The sequence below is a fragment of the Zeugodacus cucurbitae genome, chromosome 3 (genome assembly GCF_028554725.1).
Source record: "Zeugodacus cucurbitae isolate PBARC_wt_2022May chromosome 3, idZeuCucr1.2, whole genome shotgun sequence".
Lineage (NCBI taxonomy): Eukaryota > Metazoa > Arthropoda > Insecta > Diptera > Tephritidae > Zeugodacus > Zeugodacus cucurbitae.
The window spans coordinates 13,765,737-13,786,982 of NC_071668.1; the positions used below are offsets into that span (position 1 = coordinate 13,765,737).

Below are 21,246 nucleotides of genomic sequence, written 5' to 3' on the forward strand. Positions count from 1 at the left end.
ATTTTACCTGGGCACAAGATATCAGAAAATCGGCTGGAGATTATTGAATGATAGAGACCATCCCAGTCTATGTCGATTAAAAGTCCATCGATTCGGAATTTGGGCTGATTCAATTGGACTCTATTTTAAGAAGATAATAAAGATCTCTTCACAACTTGTTCGGTTGTTTTGATATTTCTTAACTGAGAAAAATTTTAGGAAAATTTAAGATTGCTTTAAAAAGTGATGTAGGAAGCTTTCAACCTCATTGCCTGGTGTAACTGATTGCTTCAAATTCAAAAGAATCCAATAACGCTAATCTTAGCTCCTTTCATTCATCTAAATATTATCAATGTCCAAGCATTTCTTGAATTATTAATATTTTAAGGATGAATTATTACCTTATTATGCCATTCTCACTTAGAGTCTTGATTCTTGATTCTTTTTCCTTTAAATTTCTTGCATTTATCTTACACTCTGCGAATCTTGAGATTTTCGAATCTTGACTGTTAAACTGAAAATATAATTTTTATATTTATTACAATATTCGTAAAAAAATTTAATATTTTTATTTAAATTCGTCGACAATATTTATTTATTATTTAAATACATAATATTTATATTAATATTTTAGATTGTTTAATATAACATTTTATTATATGAAATAGTTTATAATAATTTTAAATATATTACTGATACTGATTACTATATATTATCATTTATTATATTAGGAAGATATATAAGTAATATTTAAAGTATATACTAAAATAAATATAAAAATTATTCGAGTAATAATTACTAATTTTAAGAAATTAATTAATTTTATATTAACTTAGTCACATAAATATATATATTAGTCTGTATAATATATGTAGGAGTACATTCCTCTCTCAGAAGATATAATTAAAATTATTAATTATAATAAAAAATAAATATATTAACTATTCGAGTCTTTAGGGTTAATAAAAATAAAGTAAAATTAAAATAAATGCATTGAATTGTACTGAACTAAGGCAATCGAATAATATTGGCAAGCCATCATACATAACCTAAAACCATTATACGTAAAATATATATTGCTGCAAGCATTATTACCAATCGTACCGCTATATCTCATCACTTGCTCTGCACAGCATTTCACATTTCAAATATTCGGATTAAATAAATATTCCATCGGTATTTCGGCATTGCTCAAGCGCACACGTTTCTGTGGCGATGAACCAGCATATTTCTTGCTGGCCAACGGCAAGTCATCATCCGAACAGAAATCACTTTCATCCGCTGAGTCGCATTCGAAATCTTCATCCATTTCCACAGCAGCAACAAGATCTTCATCGATTTGTGTAGAGTTCGCTTTAGCCTTCTCGGGTGTTTTGGATTCTTTCCCTCTTCTTTTCGATTTTTTCTTTTGCTTCGACGGCGTTAACGCCATTATTTTCTCACGATATTTACGCCAAAATTCGGCGGGTTGTGCATATTGCACCAGATTGGGAAAACGCTTCGCCAATGCATAGCCCAAATCATCGAAAGCCTTTTGCAATGCTTCATCGTTGTGAGCAGTGAAGCAGCCATGTATGGTGGGTATGAATATTAGAGACTTTTCGAGTAGATTCAACTAAAAAGATATTAAAATTGGAATTTTAATCAATTTTCTAAAAAAATATATTTTTTTCCATACCGCATCCGGCATTGTTATAATTTCACGTCGTCGCCCGCGTCCACGTCCTGTACCGCCTGCAGTAGTTGCACCTGCAGTCTTTGCGGCGCCTGCCTCTTCCGCCACACTCACTTCGTTTGCCATCGCGTCATCCGTCGTATTGTTCTCTCCGTCGCCTTCTTTGTTCTCAGCATTCGGCTTTTGCTCCTTGGTCAATTGGCAGACGCGTTTCAAAATGAATAGCACGTCCTTGAGCAATGCGAGGCCTTCAGGACTTTTCATGCAGGAGTCACGTAAGGATTTTTCTAAAAAAAAAAATTAAAAAAATGTTCAACGAGTTGACCCGACTTCTAACCTCTAAATTTGAATTTGTGACTCTTTCTTTTTAACCTAGGGTTCTTGAAGAGTAATGTCATGTAAAATCAATTAACTAAGTCTGTGTAAAAGTCTAGTTCGAACGAGCAAATTTTATTCGCAGCTGTCGAGGTCCATTACAACAACAGCAATACCCATTGTTTACAGTCTTCGGAAAATTCGACATTCTGCGGAAATCGTTTAAAGAAATACCCTTACTCAGACTCACCTGAAATCAGTTTGAGCTGCCCAAAATAAAGTACCAAATTCACTTCATCCACCGCAGCCATCAAGTGATTATAAAGCAATTGACGACTCTTACGTTTCCCTTCACCTTTCAAAGGCGACTTAATACCTGTATCCGAAAAGCTATCCAACCCATCGAAATTCTGTAAAAGAATAAAATAATCAAAATATTACATTCCACAATCCACAATGTCCCGCCCACCCACTCACCTCATATTCATTGAAGACGAACGGGCATTCTATTAGACATTTTTGAAAGAGCGTTGAATTCTTTTTACTCAGATATTCAACAAAAAAGTCACAAGCACGCGTAGCCAATTCTCTATTCTCATCTAAGATGGCAGCCATAAGCGCCAGCAGCAGGGAACCACGTAATTTCAACTGATCCTGTAACACTAATTTCTCGAAACATTTAAATGTCTCCACGCGATTCATGACAAACGGCGACGACAACTTCGCCAGCACATGCTCAATGATACGTTCCACAATTTGTGTATGCTTCTTACAGAGATCCGTTAGCGACACGATTATTGTGTTCACAATTGGCGGACGATCGATAATTTTCAAAATGGAACCATAGAGTGAACAAGTAGTGCTGGCCGTGACGGCGTCACGCAGTGACAAACGACCCGCAATCAAAATCATCGAATTGAAGAGACGCTCATTCTCCAAATCCAATTCTGACTCCGGCAATTTCAAGCAAACGCTAATGTATTTATGCACAAAGCCAACAATCGTGCGATGAGGACGCAAGCGCGTCTGCAGATTCACCTCCGAGTACGAGTAAAGGTGTGACATGAAAGTGGCGCGATTATCGGGAAAGTCTGCTATGCCGGAGAGTATGCGAAATTCCAGCAAATCATGCAATTCGAGCAGCCAAGCCTTTTCGGTTAACTCGATTGGATTAAATTTGAGACTTTTGTTTTTGGACGCCTGAGATTGCGAACAGTTATCAATATGTACGAGCAGATCGAATGCCTTGCCAATGAGTACGGGTATAATTTGACCTTCACGTATTTGTGTAAGTATGTGATTGAAGGCGTGATTGAGCGCGGTGTGCGAGAAATCCTGTATGCAGTTGGCGAGCACTTCCAGTGCAATAAGCATATTTTGTTCTTTGTTCCACTGTGTATGAAAAGTAGGGTTAAGTAAGAAATACTAATTTCAATTTTATATTCTATAATACCGATTTCATTGATATGAATTGGTGTATAAGCGCGTCGGGCTCTTTGCTTTTTATCTTGCCAGAAACGAAATTGAGCACAATCCAAGCTTCTGTAGAATTCGAGGTGAGTAGATGTGATTCGATTATGCTGAGTATCTGTGGACTAGAAGAGTTGGTAATGATTACAAATTGAAATTCAAAAAAATCAGAAAAATCTTAAATACTAACGTTAGGCACCGTTGCTGTAGCGCCATGTGGAAGCATTGTTGTAGATAGAGCCGCGGTTGTGTGGACAGCATTGTACGTATAATAACCCAAGGCATGAAATGTTCCGCTTGATTTGACTGATCGATGCCACGCAGATTTGCTAAAACACGTACGCGAAAACACTGTGAGCAAACAAAAATTAAGTAAAAAATGATATTAGGTTCTCAACACACTCACATCCATTGCCAATTCAATATTCTTTGGATCACCATCGTGCAACATGGGCGCCACAACTTTACACCAAACCCAAATGACTGGATAACAGTTCGGATAGCTGCCAAGTATGCTATCGATGCTGAGTAGCGTCTGCTTTCGCACCAAGGCAGTGGGTTCGTCAACCAAACGCGTTGTTTCTGTTACAAAATTTGTATTGAAAATAATCAGTGGATTTAGTTTGATTAGCTGCTCCATAAACATAACACCCGCACGTCTAATATACGATTGTGCACTTTGAAAGAGATTCGCGTAAACATATTCTGGCAAATGCAAGAATGACAACTCCACCAAACCGTGTCCTTCAAAACTATATTTCGGCTCCAGTGCAGTGGGTTTCTCGTAGCGTATTTCATTTTTACGCACGCGTGGCTCATCCGGCAGCTTGACATCAAGATCAAGGTAACGTGTATAGCGTATACCTTCGTTGAGTATTTTCACAGTGTTCGGTGAGCCTTTGGTGAGTGCAACGTGCAGCGCTTGTACTGCTTTCAGTTTAATCGTGTTGTTGCAATCCTGCAGACTCTTTATGAGTTCGTTTATTAGATATACCTCGCGTGGTATGTCCGATACTTCATGACGAAACATTTGCCAATTAACATGCGCTTCCAGCTGCAAAATGCGTGAAATTAACTCTATGGTGCGTGCGCGTATCATAACTTCCTCGGCATATATGGCCTCACACAGAAATTCCACTGCCGACTCATTGCATGTGGTATAAAGTGCAGCATCATATTTTGCGGCATATTCCAGTGCGCGTTGTGTCTGCTCCGTCTTCCAAGACTTTATCGGATTGGTGACCATGCATTCGATATAGAAATTCAAAACTTTTACGAGCAGACGCGGATATTTCGAGATACATTTTATAAACCAATCGGAGATATGTTCACAATCGCCGCTAATGACAGTTCCGCTTGTACTTTTCGGTTTCGGCGGGTAAGTATGCAGAAAAACTGTCATATTCATGAGCTTCATTAGTGTTTCCTCTGGTTCGCCATTGTGCGCGTTTACCACTTCTTCAAATATTTCATAGCACTTAGCGTGTAAATTGGCAGCGTCTAAAATATGAGAAAATTAAGTAAATTAAATTAAAACCAAATAAATGTAAATAATTTAAATTAAATTTCTTCATTCAATATTCTTACAGCGGAAATAGTCAAAAGGAAATGCCAAAATGCAAACGGTAATAACAAAAAAACCTTTCCATACATTACATGCAACACTGCGTGCCGCAACAGCTGTTTCACCGAATTCATAAGTCAAACAAACCAAAAGAGAATCGAAAATTACTCAAAGTGCCGCATAATTTTGGAAAGGTAGAGAATCAAAATAAATATTTCACAATTTTATTTCAAATATTTTTAAATTCACAGCCGCACTACCAAAAAATGTCAGCTTTAATAAAACAGCCCGGCACACGCAATTTGCGTCTAATTTTCAAGCAACTGCATGCAGTGCGTGCACTTTCACTCAGCTCAAAGTGCTATGCGGATGACCATGCACAAAAACAGAAATCCACAGCGGAACACTTTGACATCATAATTGGTGGTGGTGGACTTGTCGGCACCGCGCTAGCTGTTGCACTGGGTAAAAACAAAGTTTTAAGTGATAAACGCATATTATTGCTAGAGGGTGCACCGCCTTTCAAAGGCTTCAGTGTCGAGGCGCAATATGGCAATCGTGTCTCAGCTATTAATAATAACAGCGTAGAACTATTCAAATCTATTGGCGCTTGGGATTACATGGAAGAACGTAGAGTGAAGCATGTGAAACAGATGCAAGTATGGGATGCATGTAGTGATGCCTTAATCAAATTTCAAGATGAACATTTCGCTGCCGATGTAGCCTGCATTATTGAAAATGATTTGATGCTGGACGCTATGTATGCACAATTGGCTGACAGTCAGCATGCGCAGAATGTGGAAGTGCGCAACAATGCACGCATTGAGGGTGTACAGCTTTCAGCAGACACAGGCGATAAATACTCACAAATACATCTTAAAGATGGCAAAATATTAACGTGTGAACTGCTGGTAGGCGCTGATGGCGCCAATTCATTGGTGCGCAAACAAATGAATATCGATGTATTCAGTTTGGATTACCAACGACGTGGAGTTGTCGCCACTGTACAATTGGAAGACGCTTGTGATAATTCTGTGGCCTGGCAACGTTTCTTACCCACCGGTCCGGTAGCGCTGTTACCACTAAACGACACACTCAGCTCGGTGGTGTGGAGCACAACTATACCACATGCTAAACATTTGTTGGAATTGTCAGATGCAGATTTCGCCAAAGCTTTAAATGAAGCCTTCTTCAAGGAGTATCCCAAGGATGGTTTTGTTGTTAATGCTATGAATACATTGAATTCCTTAATTGGGCGTAATCCCGATATGCTGCGACAATATCCGCCTGCCGTCAATGGTGTTATAGAAAAATCGCGTGCTTCGTTTCCTTTAGGCTTTCTACATGCCTCTTCGTATGTGTGCACCGGTGCGGCTTTGATTGGCGACGCCGCTCATCGTGTACATCCGCTTGCAGGACAAGGTGTCAATTTAGGCTTCAGTGATGTGCGTGAACTTGTTAAAGTGCTCTCTGATGCGGCGTACGCTGGCGCCAAACTTAGTGACAATCATTACCTTATCAAATACGAACAACGCAGCTTAGCGAAGAATGTGCCGATAATGGTCGGTGTGCATGGTTTGCACGCACTCTACTCGACCACATTCACGCCTGTGGTTTTACTGCGCAGCTTGGGTTTACAACTCACAGACAGTATTTCGCCGATAAAAAATCTGTTTATGAAACGTGCAATTGGCTAAACGCTTTGTTGTTGTATCAATTAAGTTACCGGTAAAATATCAATATTAACGATATCACAATTTTTGTATTTTAGATATAGAAATGTTCTGCTCTTTTGGTTTTAAATAAATCTCGAAATTAATACGATATGAAATTCCATTTACTTACACATATTTGCATATCCACGCTCATGATTCATATACAGTATATTCACTAGTTTCTTCAGCAAGGTGTCGCGTGTGGCTTTGTGGTCATTGAAATGCACATATCTCAGCAGTAATTTGAAATCATCGCAGAATGTAGAGAATCGTACCCATATCTCGATAGGTTGTTGTCTCGACATACGACTCAGCACATCCGGATGCTGTATGCGTTCTATCAAGCTGAACACCTGAAGACAGTGTGCTATTACCTCGGGTTCAAAGATATGGAAACCTTTTGCGCCGGGTATAGTCAACGACAGGAAATATGTATTGACGGCAGCAAGTGCAAGTTTTGTATATGCGGCACAGGCTGGGTCGAGTGTTGGCAGACCCGCCAAAGCATACACAAAACTGAGATAGTAATCACGCGGCGACACTTTAACCACCTCATCCCAACAATCATAGGTATTATCATAACTGGCACTTGATTCACTGCGCAAAATACGTATGGAAGAGCATAGTTCAAGCAGCGTGGACAACACCTGCGAATCGTTGAGTGCGCGCTGCACAAATGCCAAACCAGATACGGCGGATTTAGTGTGTTGAGCAGTAGTTAAGTGTTTTTCATCCGCACTCGATTTGTTTTGTTGCTCTTTTTCAGCATCCAGCTCGTATGCCTCTTCAATATTCTCCCAAAGTAAATTGCGATCAAAAAACTCACTTAATTTTTTGAATAAATTTATCAATTCAGTCATTTTACAGAATGTAAACAAAAACACGGCATTTCTTCAATGAAAATACATACATACAAATACTACCGCAACAAAACGCGAAGTATGTTCGGTTAAACGGCTGATCAATGCTTGCACAGTGGGCAGAATCGGACAAAAACTTAAAAATAATAAGAAAATACAGTGGAACTTCTCTAACTCGAATCACCATAATCCACAAAAAAACTACGAGTTAGAGAGACTTCCGAGTCACAGAAGGTAATTTGTATGCATTTAGACTTCTATTGCCAATTCAATAGTTCGAATTATGGAGAACTTCGAGTTAGAGCAGTTCGAGTTATGGAAGTTCAACTGTATATGAATATAACACACAAAGAAAAAAATTTGGTTCTTGATATATTAAGTTTTCTTCAAAACAGTAAGGGTAAAAGATAACAATTTATGTATTAGATGGCATATAAACTATATTTATTTATTAAAATTGTATACATGCATAAATACATAAATTATTTCAAAAACCATATTTTTAGCTTTTATCAAAATACAACTATGCAAAATTTGAACGAGTCATCGTCATATTCGTTGAGTTTAACGAATATGTGACAACAAGAAAATGAAAAAGCTACAAATGTCAGATAAAGCACAGACGTTGAAACGAAAGAATTTTTGTGGTGTTCACGGGTCGAAAAACTGAAAATTTCTTGTGAAAACTAATAACTTTTTGGATTACAAACCGAAGTAATATTATTAACATAATTAAAATTGAAAAAAGTGCTTGACGAAGGTGAGAAGTGTATGTTTTTCGGTAAAAGTGTTGCGTGAAGTTTTATTTGAAAAGTTTCTGCTTATTATCAAATGTTAAAAGCAAAGAGCCTTTCACATTTTAAATAGTTAATAGAAGAAAAAAAAAACACAAAGAAAAGGCCCTAAAAAGCCTAAAATATTAAACAGCATTAAGTAATAATCTCTATAAATTATTATCGCCTGTAGTGTAATAAATTGAGATTTGCTACAAAATACAAGGAAAAATTGATGTGTAAGTATTCGTGGAATTGGCTTATTAAGCGTATAAATTTTCCATACAATACCATAAAGTTTTCTATTAGGACCATATTGTGTTGTGTCGGCAGTGAACGTTGGCCAATTAGTTGGCTTGGTATGACCTTTGCCTTCATTTTAATGCAAAATATAACGTTTATATAGTACTCGAAAAGACTTGGCAAACATATAGGGTGAGGTACCCCTCTTATTGGAATGTAAATGCAGCAAAGGTGGTATGCTATTTTGTTTGACAAGATGTTGTTTTAGTTAGTTGGTCAGTTGGTCGGAAACGTTGCGCATCGCTTGGCAGCCAAGTTTTGTACCTACTTACATATAAGCATTAGTTTCGGCTGGGGTTGAAAGTGGACAGGTGTTGCTATTCACTTGTTAGCCTTACTGGCCAAAAGCACTTTTGTGGTTACGCCTTCACAATATTTACTTATTAAGCATATATAACATACGCACAACATCACGACAGCTTTCAGTAGGCAATTCTTCGAGCAGTGTACACAAGTAATCTACGTAAATATATGTACATATCGTACACCTATAATGGGTTTTAGAAACTAAGATTCCTTTGTAACTATATGCTCACATATATACTATGCACTAGTTTCATTACTTGCTTGCTAGTGTTTTTGTTACTTTTGTAGCGCTTCATTTGCATGCACATACTTGTGTTTCGGCAGCTTATCTCCTGCCTGAGCTTAAAAATACTGCTGAGCAAAGTGCATTGACTATGTTGGTGTGGTGGTGGGGTGACGGTTGTTTCTGCGTGACTATATTGTTTTCGTTTTGCCAACTAAAAGTGTACGCTATCAATGACTCGTCGGGTAATATACTTATAACTTACCTTCTTGCCGCCTACATGACTCCGCCTATGCCTTTGTCTATATGTACATATGTTTAATATTTGTTAAGGCTTTCGGCGGTATGAAACTGATATAAATAAGTACATTTGTATATATGTAGTGGTATGTTTGTACGTATAATCATATATAAACCGCTTACGAAATCATTTCAACAAAAGTACCTTCACTATCGACATTATGACTTTGATGAGCTGTTCACTCGTTTGGCACATTGCTGCCATAAAGATCCTTGCTATTGTATGCGTGTCTATATGCATACTTGTACTTACAATAAATACTTATTTATGCGCACTTATCAATATCCGCTCATTTTTATCATTGATTTTAAATTTTGTTAGATTATACTTCTTTGTGACTTTTATGAAGTCAACTGATATAGTACTAGAAACATTGTTGGGCTAACTTTCTTTAAAAAGCTGCTTTATAATAGTTGGTAATGTGTCCATAAGTCATGTATTTCTGAAAAATTGGTTAAATGATTTTAGTGCCAATGCAAAAAATGCATCTAATTGCAAGTGCAGAGGGACTGTTCTGTAAGCCTTATTGATAACTGTGATGTCTAGTAAACTCAGGTTGATTTCAGGCTGATTTCAAGAATTTTATTATTCAAAATTTTGATTTTTTATTGCCATTTCGCATAAAATATACTGCAATACTTTGTTTATTCAAGTTTTATTATTAACTACTGTAGTTGTTTAAAAATATTTTACTTTAAATATATGCATATTATTTTAAGAACTTTTTTTTGTCAATGTTGTAAATTTTAAATCTCTCAGCTAAGCTTCCGTAAACGTTGTAAACTTATTTATAAATATAATAAAGCTTCGCCACGGCCACGCTGTACGCATGTTATCAGATTTTTTACTTTCACACTGAAACACTTTGGCATACTTTTTTAAAATCCCTCGCGTTATTTCATCATCATATAAGCGAAAATTTGACTTAAATTTGTCTAAAAAATTACATACTTGTCGACAAGCTCATTAAATGTATGTATGTCGCATTCGCTATGCTTATCAACGCCTACGATTACGTTTATGAAGTGATGTTAAACGCGTGGCTTATCACATAAACGAATTGTCATAAAGTCGAAAATTATCGTGTTTATCAAAATATAGCAACTAACATTTTAATAAAAAATAATCTCACATATTTTTTTGTTGCTTTATTTGCAAATTATACAATATGACGCACGTACTTGCGCCGGTGAAAGTACTTATGTATTTTGATATCAGAAATCCGAGAAAAAAAACTATTTTGTGTTCTTAACAAAGTTATCTCATTAATAATAGGTGCATGTACAGTGTGTTTGTTAAGTATAACAGTTAAATAATTTACATATTATAATTTCTTTTGTTGAATTGTGGTTTTAAATATTTCAAAAATTCGAAATGACAATCCTTGGACGGTTTAATTTCGAGGTCCGTTCGGTTTATGTGCACCAAATTATTCATGCCTGTTTTTCCTCCAACAATTGTTTACTTTTTGTTGTAGTTGTCATTTGAAATAATTTTTCGTTAGAAGTGAAGTTTAGAAGAGCCTTTACGATATTCGTAACTAGCAAAAAGACGAATGTACTTCAAAGTTTCTAAAAACATTGTTGTTGCTCGCCAAGCGTGCTTCAAAACAAACATCGAATACTTTATGGGCACACTGTATGAAATTTGTATTTACTTTATTTAAGTTTTTCGTTTTCTTTAGTAGTCTGTACATATATATATATTTAGTATAATAACTAATAATATGTCGCGATAATATTTATTACCTACTGGCGTCATACACATAACGATGCACTATAGTAGCTAGCAATTCCACAGAATATGATCTAACCTCAACTAAATTTTCTTTACAGGTTGTTTTCTGTTTACTGGCAGCGGTGGTGGCCAGACGACGGTGCTCAACAGCTGAATTGTGGATTGCTTGAGGTTTTTTTTGCCGACAAACAAGCGTATAGAAATAAATATAAGCGAGTGCAAAAAATTTGTGTCAACTGCACAATAAATATACGTAATAAATTTAACGTGGTAATAGTACGTAATTGCAACAACAACAACAACAACGACAACAACAATATATAAAAGTAAATAGTAAAGCGCTAATAGCAGTTGGCGCAATTAGCACGTAAATTGTGACAAAAATTTTTGGCAGTGTTTCAACCCGAACGTATTTGGTTTTGTTGTTATTATTACATTACATTGTTGTTGCTGTTAAAAGCCTCAATTCACTTACACTTCCATACGTACGGTGTTTTGTGGAGAAGAGAGTGCGCGCAGTGTAGTGAGTGCGTCGTAATTGCTGCACGCACAAGTGCTAAAGTGCTAAAATAGAGTTAGTGTCGGACGTTAATGGCCGATGGAAATGTTATGTCAGCAGCTTCCATAGGGCATGCAGCTGCTGACTACTATACAGTAGCGCCAGCAACAGCGACAGTGTCATCAACACCAACACCAATACCAACAGCAATAGCAACAGCAACGCAAGCAGCCAGCATGGCTGGTAATGCCGGTGTAGGTGGCGTCATGCAGACCAGTAGTGGCGTTACCGTTTCAACAGTGGGCAGCAGTATTAACAATGGCAGTAGTAGCGGTGGCAATATGGGTGGTAGCAATATTAATTTGAATGCGCCCACAATGGCGACTGGGACAGCTGTTGCGGTGGCAGCGGGCACAACAACGACTTGCGGCAGCATGGGCAACAATCAAGGTTATCACCAGTTGAGTGTCACGAGTAAGTTAAAAATGCCACCAAATGTCATTCGTTACATACATACATACATACAGACATAAATTATTTATTCCACTTTATTTCGTATGCACTTTCAGTTGAAGAAGCTTCACTGCGCAACAATGGGTTTCTAAAGCCTAATCCATATGTGGAATTAGTAATCGATAATAAAAGTAAACGTAAAACTGATGTGGTGAAGAATACTTATCTACCGAAATGGAATGAGGAATTCACAGTGCTGGTATGTTAATGAATCAATAGTTTGAAAATTCAAGTTATTTTTAACGGTATGCGGACAAATGAAAGACAAAGAGATGGAAAGTAAAACACAAAATGATTAAAGTAAGGGTTATAGAGGGATAAATAATTGATAGTAGATTATTTTGAATAAATTTCATTGTAAATAGTCTAGAATTGTAGAAGAGCCGTAGAAGAATAAAAATAGATACAAAGTTTATTTTTAATAAACTTTATTGTAATAAATTCGAATAGCCCGTTATAACAACAAAAATATTTTCCTAAAATAGTTTAGTGCCGTTGACAGTCCTTAATAAGTTATAGGTTAGGTCTGGTAGGCCTGCAGGCCACGCATAGACCAGTTATGGTCCTTTTCGATTTAATTAGTTATAATTCCGTATTAATTAGTTATAAATCCGTATGCATTTCGAGAATGTAGACCTTACTGCCTTAAAAAACATAGAAGAGGCCTCGTTGATTACCGTTAAATATACGATTAAGAATTGTATGCATTGTTATAGCGATCGATTGGATTATTTTTTAAATTGTTTTGTTGTTTTTATTACAAATACACACATACACTTGTGTATAATTGTTTATTACCCAATAAATTTTAAATAATTGCTGGGAATTTTCAAAGTCGACTACACAGCTGTCATTCTGTGGCATTATTAGAAATATTGCTATAATTACATACCGACAGCGTGTTATTATTAAACTTTATGAAGAGCACTCACTGTATAATTTGTTGTTTTTGTAAATATGAGTAAATTGCTGCATATATACATATGTAAATAAAAGGAAATACTTACACACATTCCAACTATTTCCCTGTACTTAAATTTTATTTTTATTGTTTATTGATTCCGATATAATTATTATTCAACTCACTTCACATTGATTGTCTGCTCTCTAGTGTCTATTTATTGAAAGTGAGTAGCTCTTAGCTCTTAGAAATCATCTTTTTGTTAACTTTTGATTTTTATGTATTTATTGTTGGGCAAATAAACAATAACGCGTGTCCACTCCTTACTCTCTCTACAAACAAAAAAACACGGTCGCACACTTCATAACCACCACTCCTTACTTTTGCGGTTTTGCGTTTTCACCTTTTTTTATTTTTCTTTCCTGTTTTATTTAATTTTTTTTTTTTTATTTATTTTTGTTGAAGATTTGCCATTATAGCAATCGTCGTCTCGTTGTTTGTTTTTGTAATTTTATCGGCGAAGTGCGACAATAATTGCTTGAAGGCCAAGTTCTGATTGTAGATATTTGTTTAAGCGTGCGTTGTACTCTAGTTTCCTTAAAAGTGCGGGTGTATATATGTATGTATGTATACGGTAGGAGTGTCACATAAAGAAAAGTGAAATAGCAATTTTTGACCCTCTTTGAACTAGAACTTGGTTCATTTATACACTTACTGTGGCCTAGAAGGTTTTTTTTAATATAATTCTTTCGGTAAGTCAGGTTAAGGGTTTCCAAGGAGTCGAACTCTGGATAAGGACCCGCGGGATTGTCTAGCACGTAGCTTAAAACTGGGCTCTCACAATTTGACCACTTCTCTTGGATAGCGTTCGGTGAGGAGGCGTTCTCTTTATGACTGCTACTTGTTGGTTGTCTCTGGCCACGTCACTGAAGTGCCTGGCTGTTGTACCACAATTTCGCTCGATTCCGCCATGCCTAGGTTTCTTAGGCAGAGTTTCCGGCGATTCATTGTGCGACCAGTTCCTCTTTTACTATCCGCTTTGTCTTTCTGCTTCTGCTGGAGGAATCGATTGCTTCGTTTTCAAGATTTCACATTCCTCTACTATTAGTTTTTGGCGTTTGAGGTCCTCTTCATCAATAGAGTTGCCGACCGTTTGGTCTTTGCCTATATTATCTAAGGTAAAGGCAGCCCTTTGGTACCGGCTTTTCCTCACTTAATTTAAGGATTTGTTTCTCTTTCTCTTCTGGTTTGTTCCTTTCGCTTTCTGTGTACTTTGGTTGATACTCACGGCTCCATTGTTGTTGTTTAATTTTTAGTTTTTGTGGTTTGTTCCATGTATTGGTCCCACGAGTAGGTCGGAAAGGGTTGGTCACTCGTCGACAGAGCCGGTGTGCGGGGAGAAAGCGTTTAACACATCTGACCTCGCCTGGGCATCCGACCTGAACCCTTGTAGGAGCGCAGTTGTTGTAGAGGAAGGTTTGTTGTTTTTGTTGGTCATGGAACCCTAACTTTTTAATATATGAAGAAGAAAAACAACAACAACATAGGCTTCTACATCGATATGTCATGAAATAGATCTCCTGAGTCCTTTGGTTCTAAGTCTCTTCTTGGATATTCTGAAAATCATCAAATGGTAGATAGAACTTGTCTTAGTCGTAGTGAAAGGGTGATATGAACTAAAGGACTGATAAAAATCTGGTTATCTATCTCATTATATCCTTTATGTAGTCTCTTAAGTAAAAAAAGAGATGTACTGACACTTCTGAATTAGACCAATTTTATAAATATGTATTAAGAGTTTCTAATTAGCAAATTAATAAAAAATGTTCCTCCCTTTTTCAGGTAACCCCAAACTCCGTGTTACACATCAAAGTGCTCGATCACTCAAGCTTTCGGAAAGACACGCTACTCGGCGAGCGCATTATCAATTTGGCGCATGTGCTGCAACAATTAAATGGACGTTTCGAGTATCTTGAGCTCACGATGGATTTGCTGGCTACCTCCAAATCAGATAATCGGCAAACGAAAATTGGCGAGCTCGTCGCAGTGCTAAACGGACTCAAGCTGGACATGCCGAACGGCGTGCAGCAGCAAAACGGCAATGGCATGCAAATGCTGCCGCCAACGATCGGTGGCGACGGCACGATATTCACGCCCGCGGCGGGCGTACGTGGACGCATACGCATGCGCAATGCGGAGAATGGCGCGCTTAACGCTCAAACAGCGGCGGGTGCGGGTGGTAGTAGCAATGTGGCGCACTTGACGGTCGGTGGTGGTTCGCGCTCACCCGTTGCGAATGGCAATCTGGAGCGCTGCGGTAGTGGTGGCAATGTACCGAGTGGAGCTGTGCGGCGTGCTGCGCCACCGCTGCCGCCACCCGTTTGGGAACAACAACAGCCAATGCCACAAACGCAACAACAGCAACAGCATGTTGCACTACAACAACAGCAAATGCAGGTGCAACAGCAGCAACAACAACAGCAAACACAAATGCAAGTACAACGCATGCCATCGATGAATGGCGGCGGCGGCGCAGTGGCGGTGAACGCGGCCGGTGTGCAAGTGCGTCCCATGTCGCAAATGTATGCGAATGGCGGTGGCGGCGCTACCAGTATGTCGCCGTTAGCGCTGCCGTCACAACCACAACAACCGCAAACTCAACAGCAATTGATGGATAGCGCGCTGTTAAGCGCGGCTGGCGATCAGGGCGCGCTGTTGACGCAAGGCGCAATGCCCGTCTCCAATGTGGCCGATCAACAGTTGCAGGTGTGTCGAGAAAACTTGTTTTTTTTTTTTTATATAAAACTCATTAATATTTTCTTGTATTTGCAGGCCGCTCAGGCGGACGATGAGCCGCTGCCAGCCGGTTGGGAGATACGCTTCGATCAATATGGTCGCCGTTATTACGTCGATCACAATACGCGTTCCACATATTGGGAAAAACCGACGCCGCTACCGCCCGGTTGGGAGATACGCAAAGATCCACGCGGACGCGTCTACTATGTGGATCACAATACGCGCACAACAACCTGGCAGCGACCGAACAGCGAACGGCTCATGCATTTCCAGCATTGGCAGGGACAGCGTGCGCATGTGGTGGCGCAGGGCAATCAGCGTTTCCTTTACTCACAACAGCAACAACAACCGACAGCGGTTACAGCGACTGTGACGCAAGACGATGAGGATGCACTGGGTCCGCTACCCGATGGCTGGGAGAAGAAGGTGCAATCAGATAATCGCGTGTACTTTGTGAATCACAAGAACCGCACCACACAGTGGGAGGATCCGCGCACGCAAGGTGAGTGCACGACAGAAATATTACTGATTTTTACTCATACTCTCCCCTGTAACTATAGGTCAAGAGGTCAGTCTGATGAATGAGGGTCCATTACCACCCGGCTGGGAGATACGCTACACCACAACCGGTGAGCGCTTCTTTGTCGATCACAATACGCGTCGCACGACATTCGAAGATCCGCGTCCGGGCGCGCCCAAAGGCGCTAAGGGTGTTTACGGTGTGCCGCGCGCTTATGAGCGCTCCTTCCGCTGGAAGCTCTCACAATTCCGTTACCTGTGCCAGAGCAATGCATTGCCGTCGCACATTAAGATAACGGTGACGCGTCAAACGCTCTTCGAAGATTCATACCACCAGATAATGCGTTTGCCCGCCTACGAACTGCGTCGCCGCCTCTATATTATATTCCGCGGCGAGGAGGGTCTCGACTATGGTGGCGTGTCGCGTGAATGGTTCTTTTTGCTCTCACACGAAGTGCTCAATCCCATGTATTGTCTCTTCGAGTATGCCAACAAGAATAACTACAGTCTACAAATCAATCCGGCCTCGTATGTGAATCCCGATCACTTGCAATATTTCAAATTTATTGGTCGCTTCATTGCGATGGCGCTGTATCATGGTCGCTTCATTTACTCCGGTTTTACGATGCCTTTCTACAAGCGTATGCTGAATAAGAAATTGACCATAAAAGACATTGAGACCATCGATCCGGAGTTTTATAACTCTTTGATTTGGGTGCGTGATAATAATATTGACGAGTGTGGCCTGGAGTTGTGGTTCAGCGTGGACTTTGAGGTGCTCGGCCAGATAATACACCATGAATTGAAGGAGAATGGTGAAAAAGAACGTGTCACCGAAGAAAATAAGGAGGAATACATAACCCTCATGACGGAATGGCGCATGACGAGGTGAGTGGTTTTCGTTAATTGTATGAATCTGTATTTGGTGGGCATAGTTGAGATTTTGAGAGTGAATTGATAGCTTATAAAAAAATTGAACTCACTGAGCTTTTTGCGATTTCGATTATTTTTAAACCACATATTTGTTGATTAAACTGGTTTAATGACTGTCTGATTAATGAATGTCTGTACTAAAATTTTGGAAGCAAGTCTTATAAAAATATTTCAAATTTATCCGAGTTGCATTCGACTTCTCTATTTGTGCGCTTTGATGTTATTCCACAAATAAAGGGTCCTCAGTGAGTATCGTGGGCATCTGTTTAGATCATCGTAGAAACATGTCTAAAATTTTTTACAGGCCCAAAAATACTAAGAATGTTTGAAAACCATTTTTTGAGTAGTTAGAACTGAATGAAATTCCTTTCAAAGGCTTATAAAAGGTCTTTAACTATAAAGTGGCAGAACCAATTAGTTGAATATTGATTGAATTAGAATAATAAACTGTTATTTTTTAAACATTCGAATATCGATCATACTACGATAATGAAATGTTTATTCTGTGAGAAAAATATTTACTCAAAGAGATTCTTAAAGCGAAGATCTCTAACCATCGAGTTCGAATAATATGTAAATTGTTCGAAAACTCGGTACAAAAACTTTAAAGTTGTGGAAAAATCGACTCTTAAAGGAAATGCTCCTAACTTTTGGCAAAATCCCACAAATAAAGGATTCTAAATATCGTACTAATAAATGAATAATTTCAATACTGATCTAAAAGTTTCGATATTGAAATTATAACAATATCGAAAATATATCACTAAGTTATTAAACGCATTGAGGATCACAAAAAAGAGAGATCTATCCATTGCGTTCGAAATGTATTGACTTTCCCATAAAACCTGGAAAGCAAACCTTATAAAACTTTACATGAATTCATTATCCTAAGAATAAATGGGATTATTGTATTCAACAAAGTAACAGTTATTTCTCGAAAATAATTTCGTGGCTGTAAGTGAGCCTCATTGAAATTCCGACTAATGCTTAAAATAAACTCATTGGTCTCAAAAACTTCAGAAAGAGTTAAGAGTTCCCTATCGGACTCTACGAAAACTCAGTTTTAGTGTTTATAATAAACTGTTTGAGAATTAGTGAAAGTAGCGAGTGCAAGCAATGAAAATGTGTATATGGCGACATTAGTATGAGTGAGACAGCAACAGTAACACACAACACGAATGAGAGAGAGAGTAACAAAAGTATGAGAGACACTAATGGAAGAGTAACAAAAGAGTGAGAGACACTAATGCGAGAGTAACGAAGGAGTGAAAGATATAAAAGAGAGATAGAGAGAGTGTATAACAACGAAAGAGTTACCGTCGCCATTGTACCCTTAAAACTTACCCAAAAAATAAACGCTTTTCAGAGGTATCGAACAGCAAACGAAAACGTTCCTGGAAGGCTTCAACGAAGTCGTGCCGCTCGAGTGGCTCAAATATTTCGATGAACGCGAACTGGAGCTCATACTGTGCGGCATGCAGGATGTGGATGTGGACGATTGGCAGCGCAATACAATCTATAGGCATTACAATCGCAATTCCAAGCAGGTCATGTGGTTCTGGCAGGTGCGTAGACAATTTGTTGTTGTTGTATAAAAAGTTGCAGATTTTAAAAGCATTAATTTTTCTCTCTTTCCCCAACATTCAGTTCGTGCGCGATACGGATAATGAGAAGCGCGCGCGTCTGCTGCAATTCGTCACCGGCACGTGTCGTGTACCAGTCGGTGGCTTCGCGGAACTTATGGGCTCCAATGGACCGCAACGTTTCTGCATTGAGAAGGTCGGTAAGGAGACGTGGCTGCCGCGTTCGCATACCTGCTTCAATCGGCTGGACTTGCCGCCCTACAAGAGCTACGATCAGCTGGTGGAGAAGTTGACATTTGCCATTGAAGAGACTGAGGGCTTCTGCCAAGAGTAGAAGGTTAAAGAAGAGTGAGGAGACAACGGCGGAGTAAATTTATTTAAACATAATTGTTATGCAACGAAATGCGCCCGATGTCATTTGTTGGAGTTTCATTTTGTCATGTACATACATACAAACACACATACACATAGGTGACCTTGCTCTTGTGTGTGTGTGTAACAACAAATCTGTGGTGATTTTTTTTTCTGTTTTGTATTCTATATATATATTTCTCTTATCGGCGCGCGCAATTGTTGTTGCTAAGCTTATTTTCAAACGCATATCATTTCGTTGTTTTTGTGTAAGGAAAACAAAAAAACAAAAACAAAAAAATTGTAACGAGACAAAACAAACAAACAAAAAACTATAAGCGCTTGTTTAATTGTATTAGAAATATAGTAGACTTATTATTCGTTTTTTTAGGAACTTACAAAATGTACTAACATCATATATATATACTGTTTATATATAAATATGTATGCAAATGTAGAGTGATTTTAATCAGTTATATATTATATTAAAAGTAAATCATATTTGTGTGTGTTTGTAGTTGATGATCAACACACACACACATACCGACAGACGGGCACTTTATATGCACCATGTGTGTGTGTGTGTGCCGTGTCTTAACTACGCCACAGTAACGTTGCCGTCTTGCAGTAAGCACATTCTCCTTCCTAACCTAATTTTAATTTTATTTCATTTATTAGCATACATTTATACATATACATATATACATACATATATATTATATTTGTGCATATTCTATTAAATTGGCATAATTTAATTTTAAATTTGTATATAGTGCACTTAAATAAATACATACATACATACATATATATATATATATTAATGTTAATTTACATTTGTTAGTTTGTTATGCATATGTGGTGGCAACTTGGCAAGTTATGTAAGCTAAGTCGTTGAAATTACTTAAGTAAAATATACATATGTATATGTAATTATAATATATATATATTGGCAAAAGACATATTTGAAAACAAACTGCGTTAACGTACTATTATTTTAAAAATATAAATACAAATATTATGAGAAAAACAAACTTTAAACAAATGGGTGTCTATTGGTTTTTTTGGGATGTCTAAAATTTGTTAATAATGGCTTACTGCTACGCTAGCAATGAATTATTTGAGGCAAAGCATATTTTTTTTCATTAGCTCGCTTAAAAATATTTTTTATTTTATTTTTTTGTTTACAATTAAATGAGAGGGGCATATTTATTTTTTACATTTTTTTTAAATTAATTTATTTTTTTGTTATAATTTACTATTTGTTTAATTTTTAGTTGTGATTTATTGTATATATAGTGTTACTATATAATAAAAAAATCCAATTTAAAAAGCCGAATTTTACATTTTTTAAGAGTTTCACGTAAAATAATTTACTTTAAACAAATTATTTATTAATTTTTATTTACCACTATATTCATGATATTTTTGAAATTTTCGAATTTCGATTTTATAATTTTCTACATGTTGTAAATCATGATTTTGGTAAGCAAAATTAATAATTAATAATTTTTTTTATAATTTCTTTGTTAAAAAATCAACATGTTATTATTTATTATCATTATTATTTAATTTAATTTTTATTTTATTTTATTTTATTTTATTTTATTATTTCATTTAATTTTGTTTTTTATAAAATTACAAAAATATCTTTAAATTAAATTAAATTAAAAATTTTAACAAATTAAAAATGCTTTAATATTAAATCCATAAATATTTTTTTTATAATTTGTTTGTTAAAATATCAACATCTTAATATTAATTATTATTTTATTTTAATTTATTTTATTTTAATTTATTTTTATTTTAATTTATTTTATTTTTATATTTCATTTAATTTTGTTTCTTATAAAATTACAAAAATATTTCCAATTAAAAAATGCTTAGCAATTTTTTTTATTTTATTATTTATATAATATTTTTATAGTGCTTC

At 37.1% G+C, this 21,246-nt stretch overlaps 3 protein-coding genes across 6 annotated transcripts; 2 read left to right on the plus strand and 1 right to left on the minus strand.

Moving 5' to 3' along the window:
• Positions 1 to 156: 156 nt before the first annotated feature.
• Positions 157 to 7,874, minus strand: LOC105219195 (uncharacterized). Of its 4 annotated transcripts, none has more exons than XR_008470248.1 (10): positions 6,849 to 7,874; positions 3,846 to 4,939; positions 3,630 to 3,790; positions 3,423 to 3,564; positions 2,447 to 3,361; positions 2,220 to 2,379; positions 1,658 to 1,941; positions 1,075 to 1,594; positions 381 to 493; positions 157 to 318 (listed from the first exon to the last, which is right to left on the minus strand). XR_008470248.1 is itself a non-coding variant. In XM_011195171.3 (8 exons), exons 1-8 carry the CDS (start codon positions 7,576 to 7,578, stop codon positions 1,124 to 1,126), a joined length of 3,957 nt encoding a protein of 1,318 aa, XP_011193473.2. In that variant the 5' UTR covers positions 7,579 to 7,873; the 3' UTR covers positions 824 to 1,123. The 4 variants fall into 4 exon arrangements, 2 of the variants coding, with proteins under 2 accessions (XP_011193473.2, XP_054082584.1); XR_008470247.1 differs by having other exon boundaries at positions 158 to 318; positions 1,084 to 1,594; XM_011195171.3 differs by lacking the exons at positions 157 to 318; positions 381 to 493 and having other exon boundaries at positions 824 to 1,594; positions 6,849 to 7,873.
• LOC105219194 (ubiquinone biosynthesis monooxygenase COQ6, mitochondrial) lies at positions 5,095 to 6,827 on the plus strand. Its single transcript, XM_011195170.3, has 2 exons — positions 5,095 to 5,197; positions 5,255 to 6,827. The coding sequence occupies exons 1-2, from the start codon at positions 5,096 to 5,098 to the stop codon at positions 6,698 to 6,700; spliced, it is 1,548 nt and encodes a 515-aa protein (XP_011193472.2). The 5' UTR covers position 5,095; the 3' UTR covers positions 6,701 to 6,827.
• A 303-nt stretch (positions 7,875 to 8,177) lies between the features above and the next one.
• Positions 8,178 to 19,516, plus strand: LOC105219193 (E3 ubiquitin-protein ligase Su(dx)). The gene is made up of 8 exons (XM_011195168.3): positions 8,178 to 8,590; positions 11,320 to 12,194; positions 12,290 to 12,432; positions 14,977 to 15,900; positions 15,967 to 16,432; positions 16,491 to 17,337; positions 18,749 to 18,947; positions 19,030 to 19,516. Exons 2-8 carry the CDS (start codon positions 11,813 to 11,815, stop codon positions 19,297 to 19,299), a joined length of 3,231 nt encoding a protein of 1,076 aa, XP_011193470.2. The 5' UTR covers positions 8,178 to 8,590; positions 11,320 to 11,812; the 3' UTR covers positions 19,300 to 19,516.
• Positions 19,517 to 21,246: the final 1,730 nt, after the last annotated feature.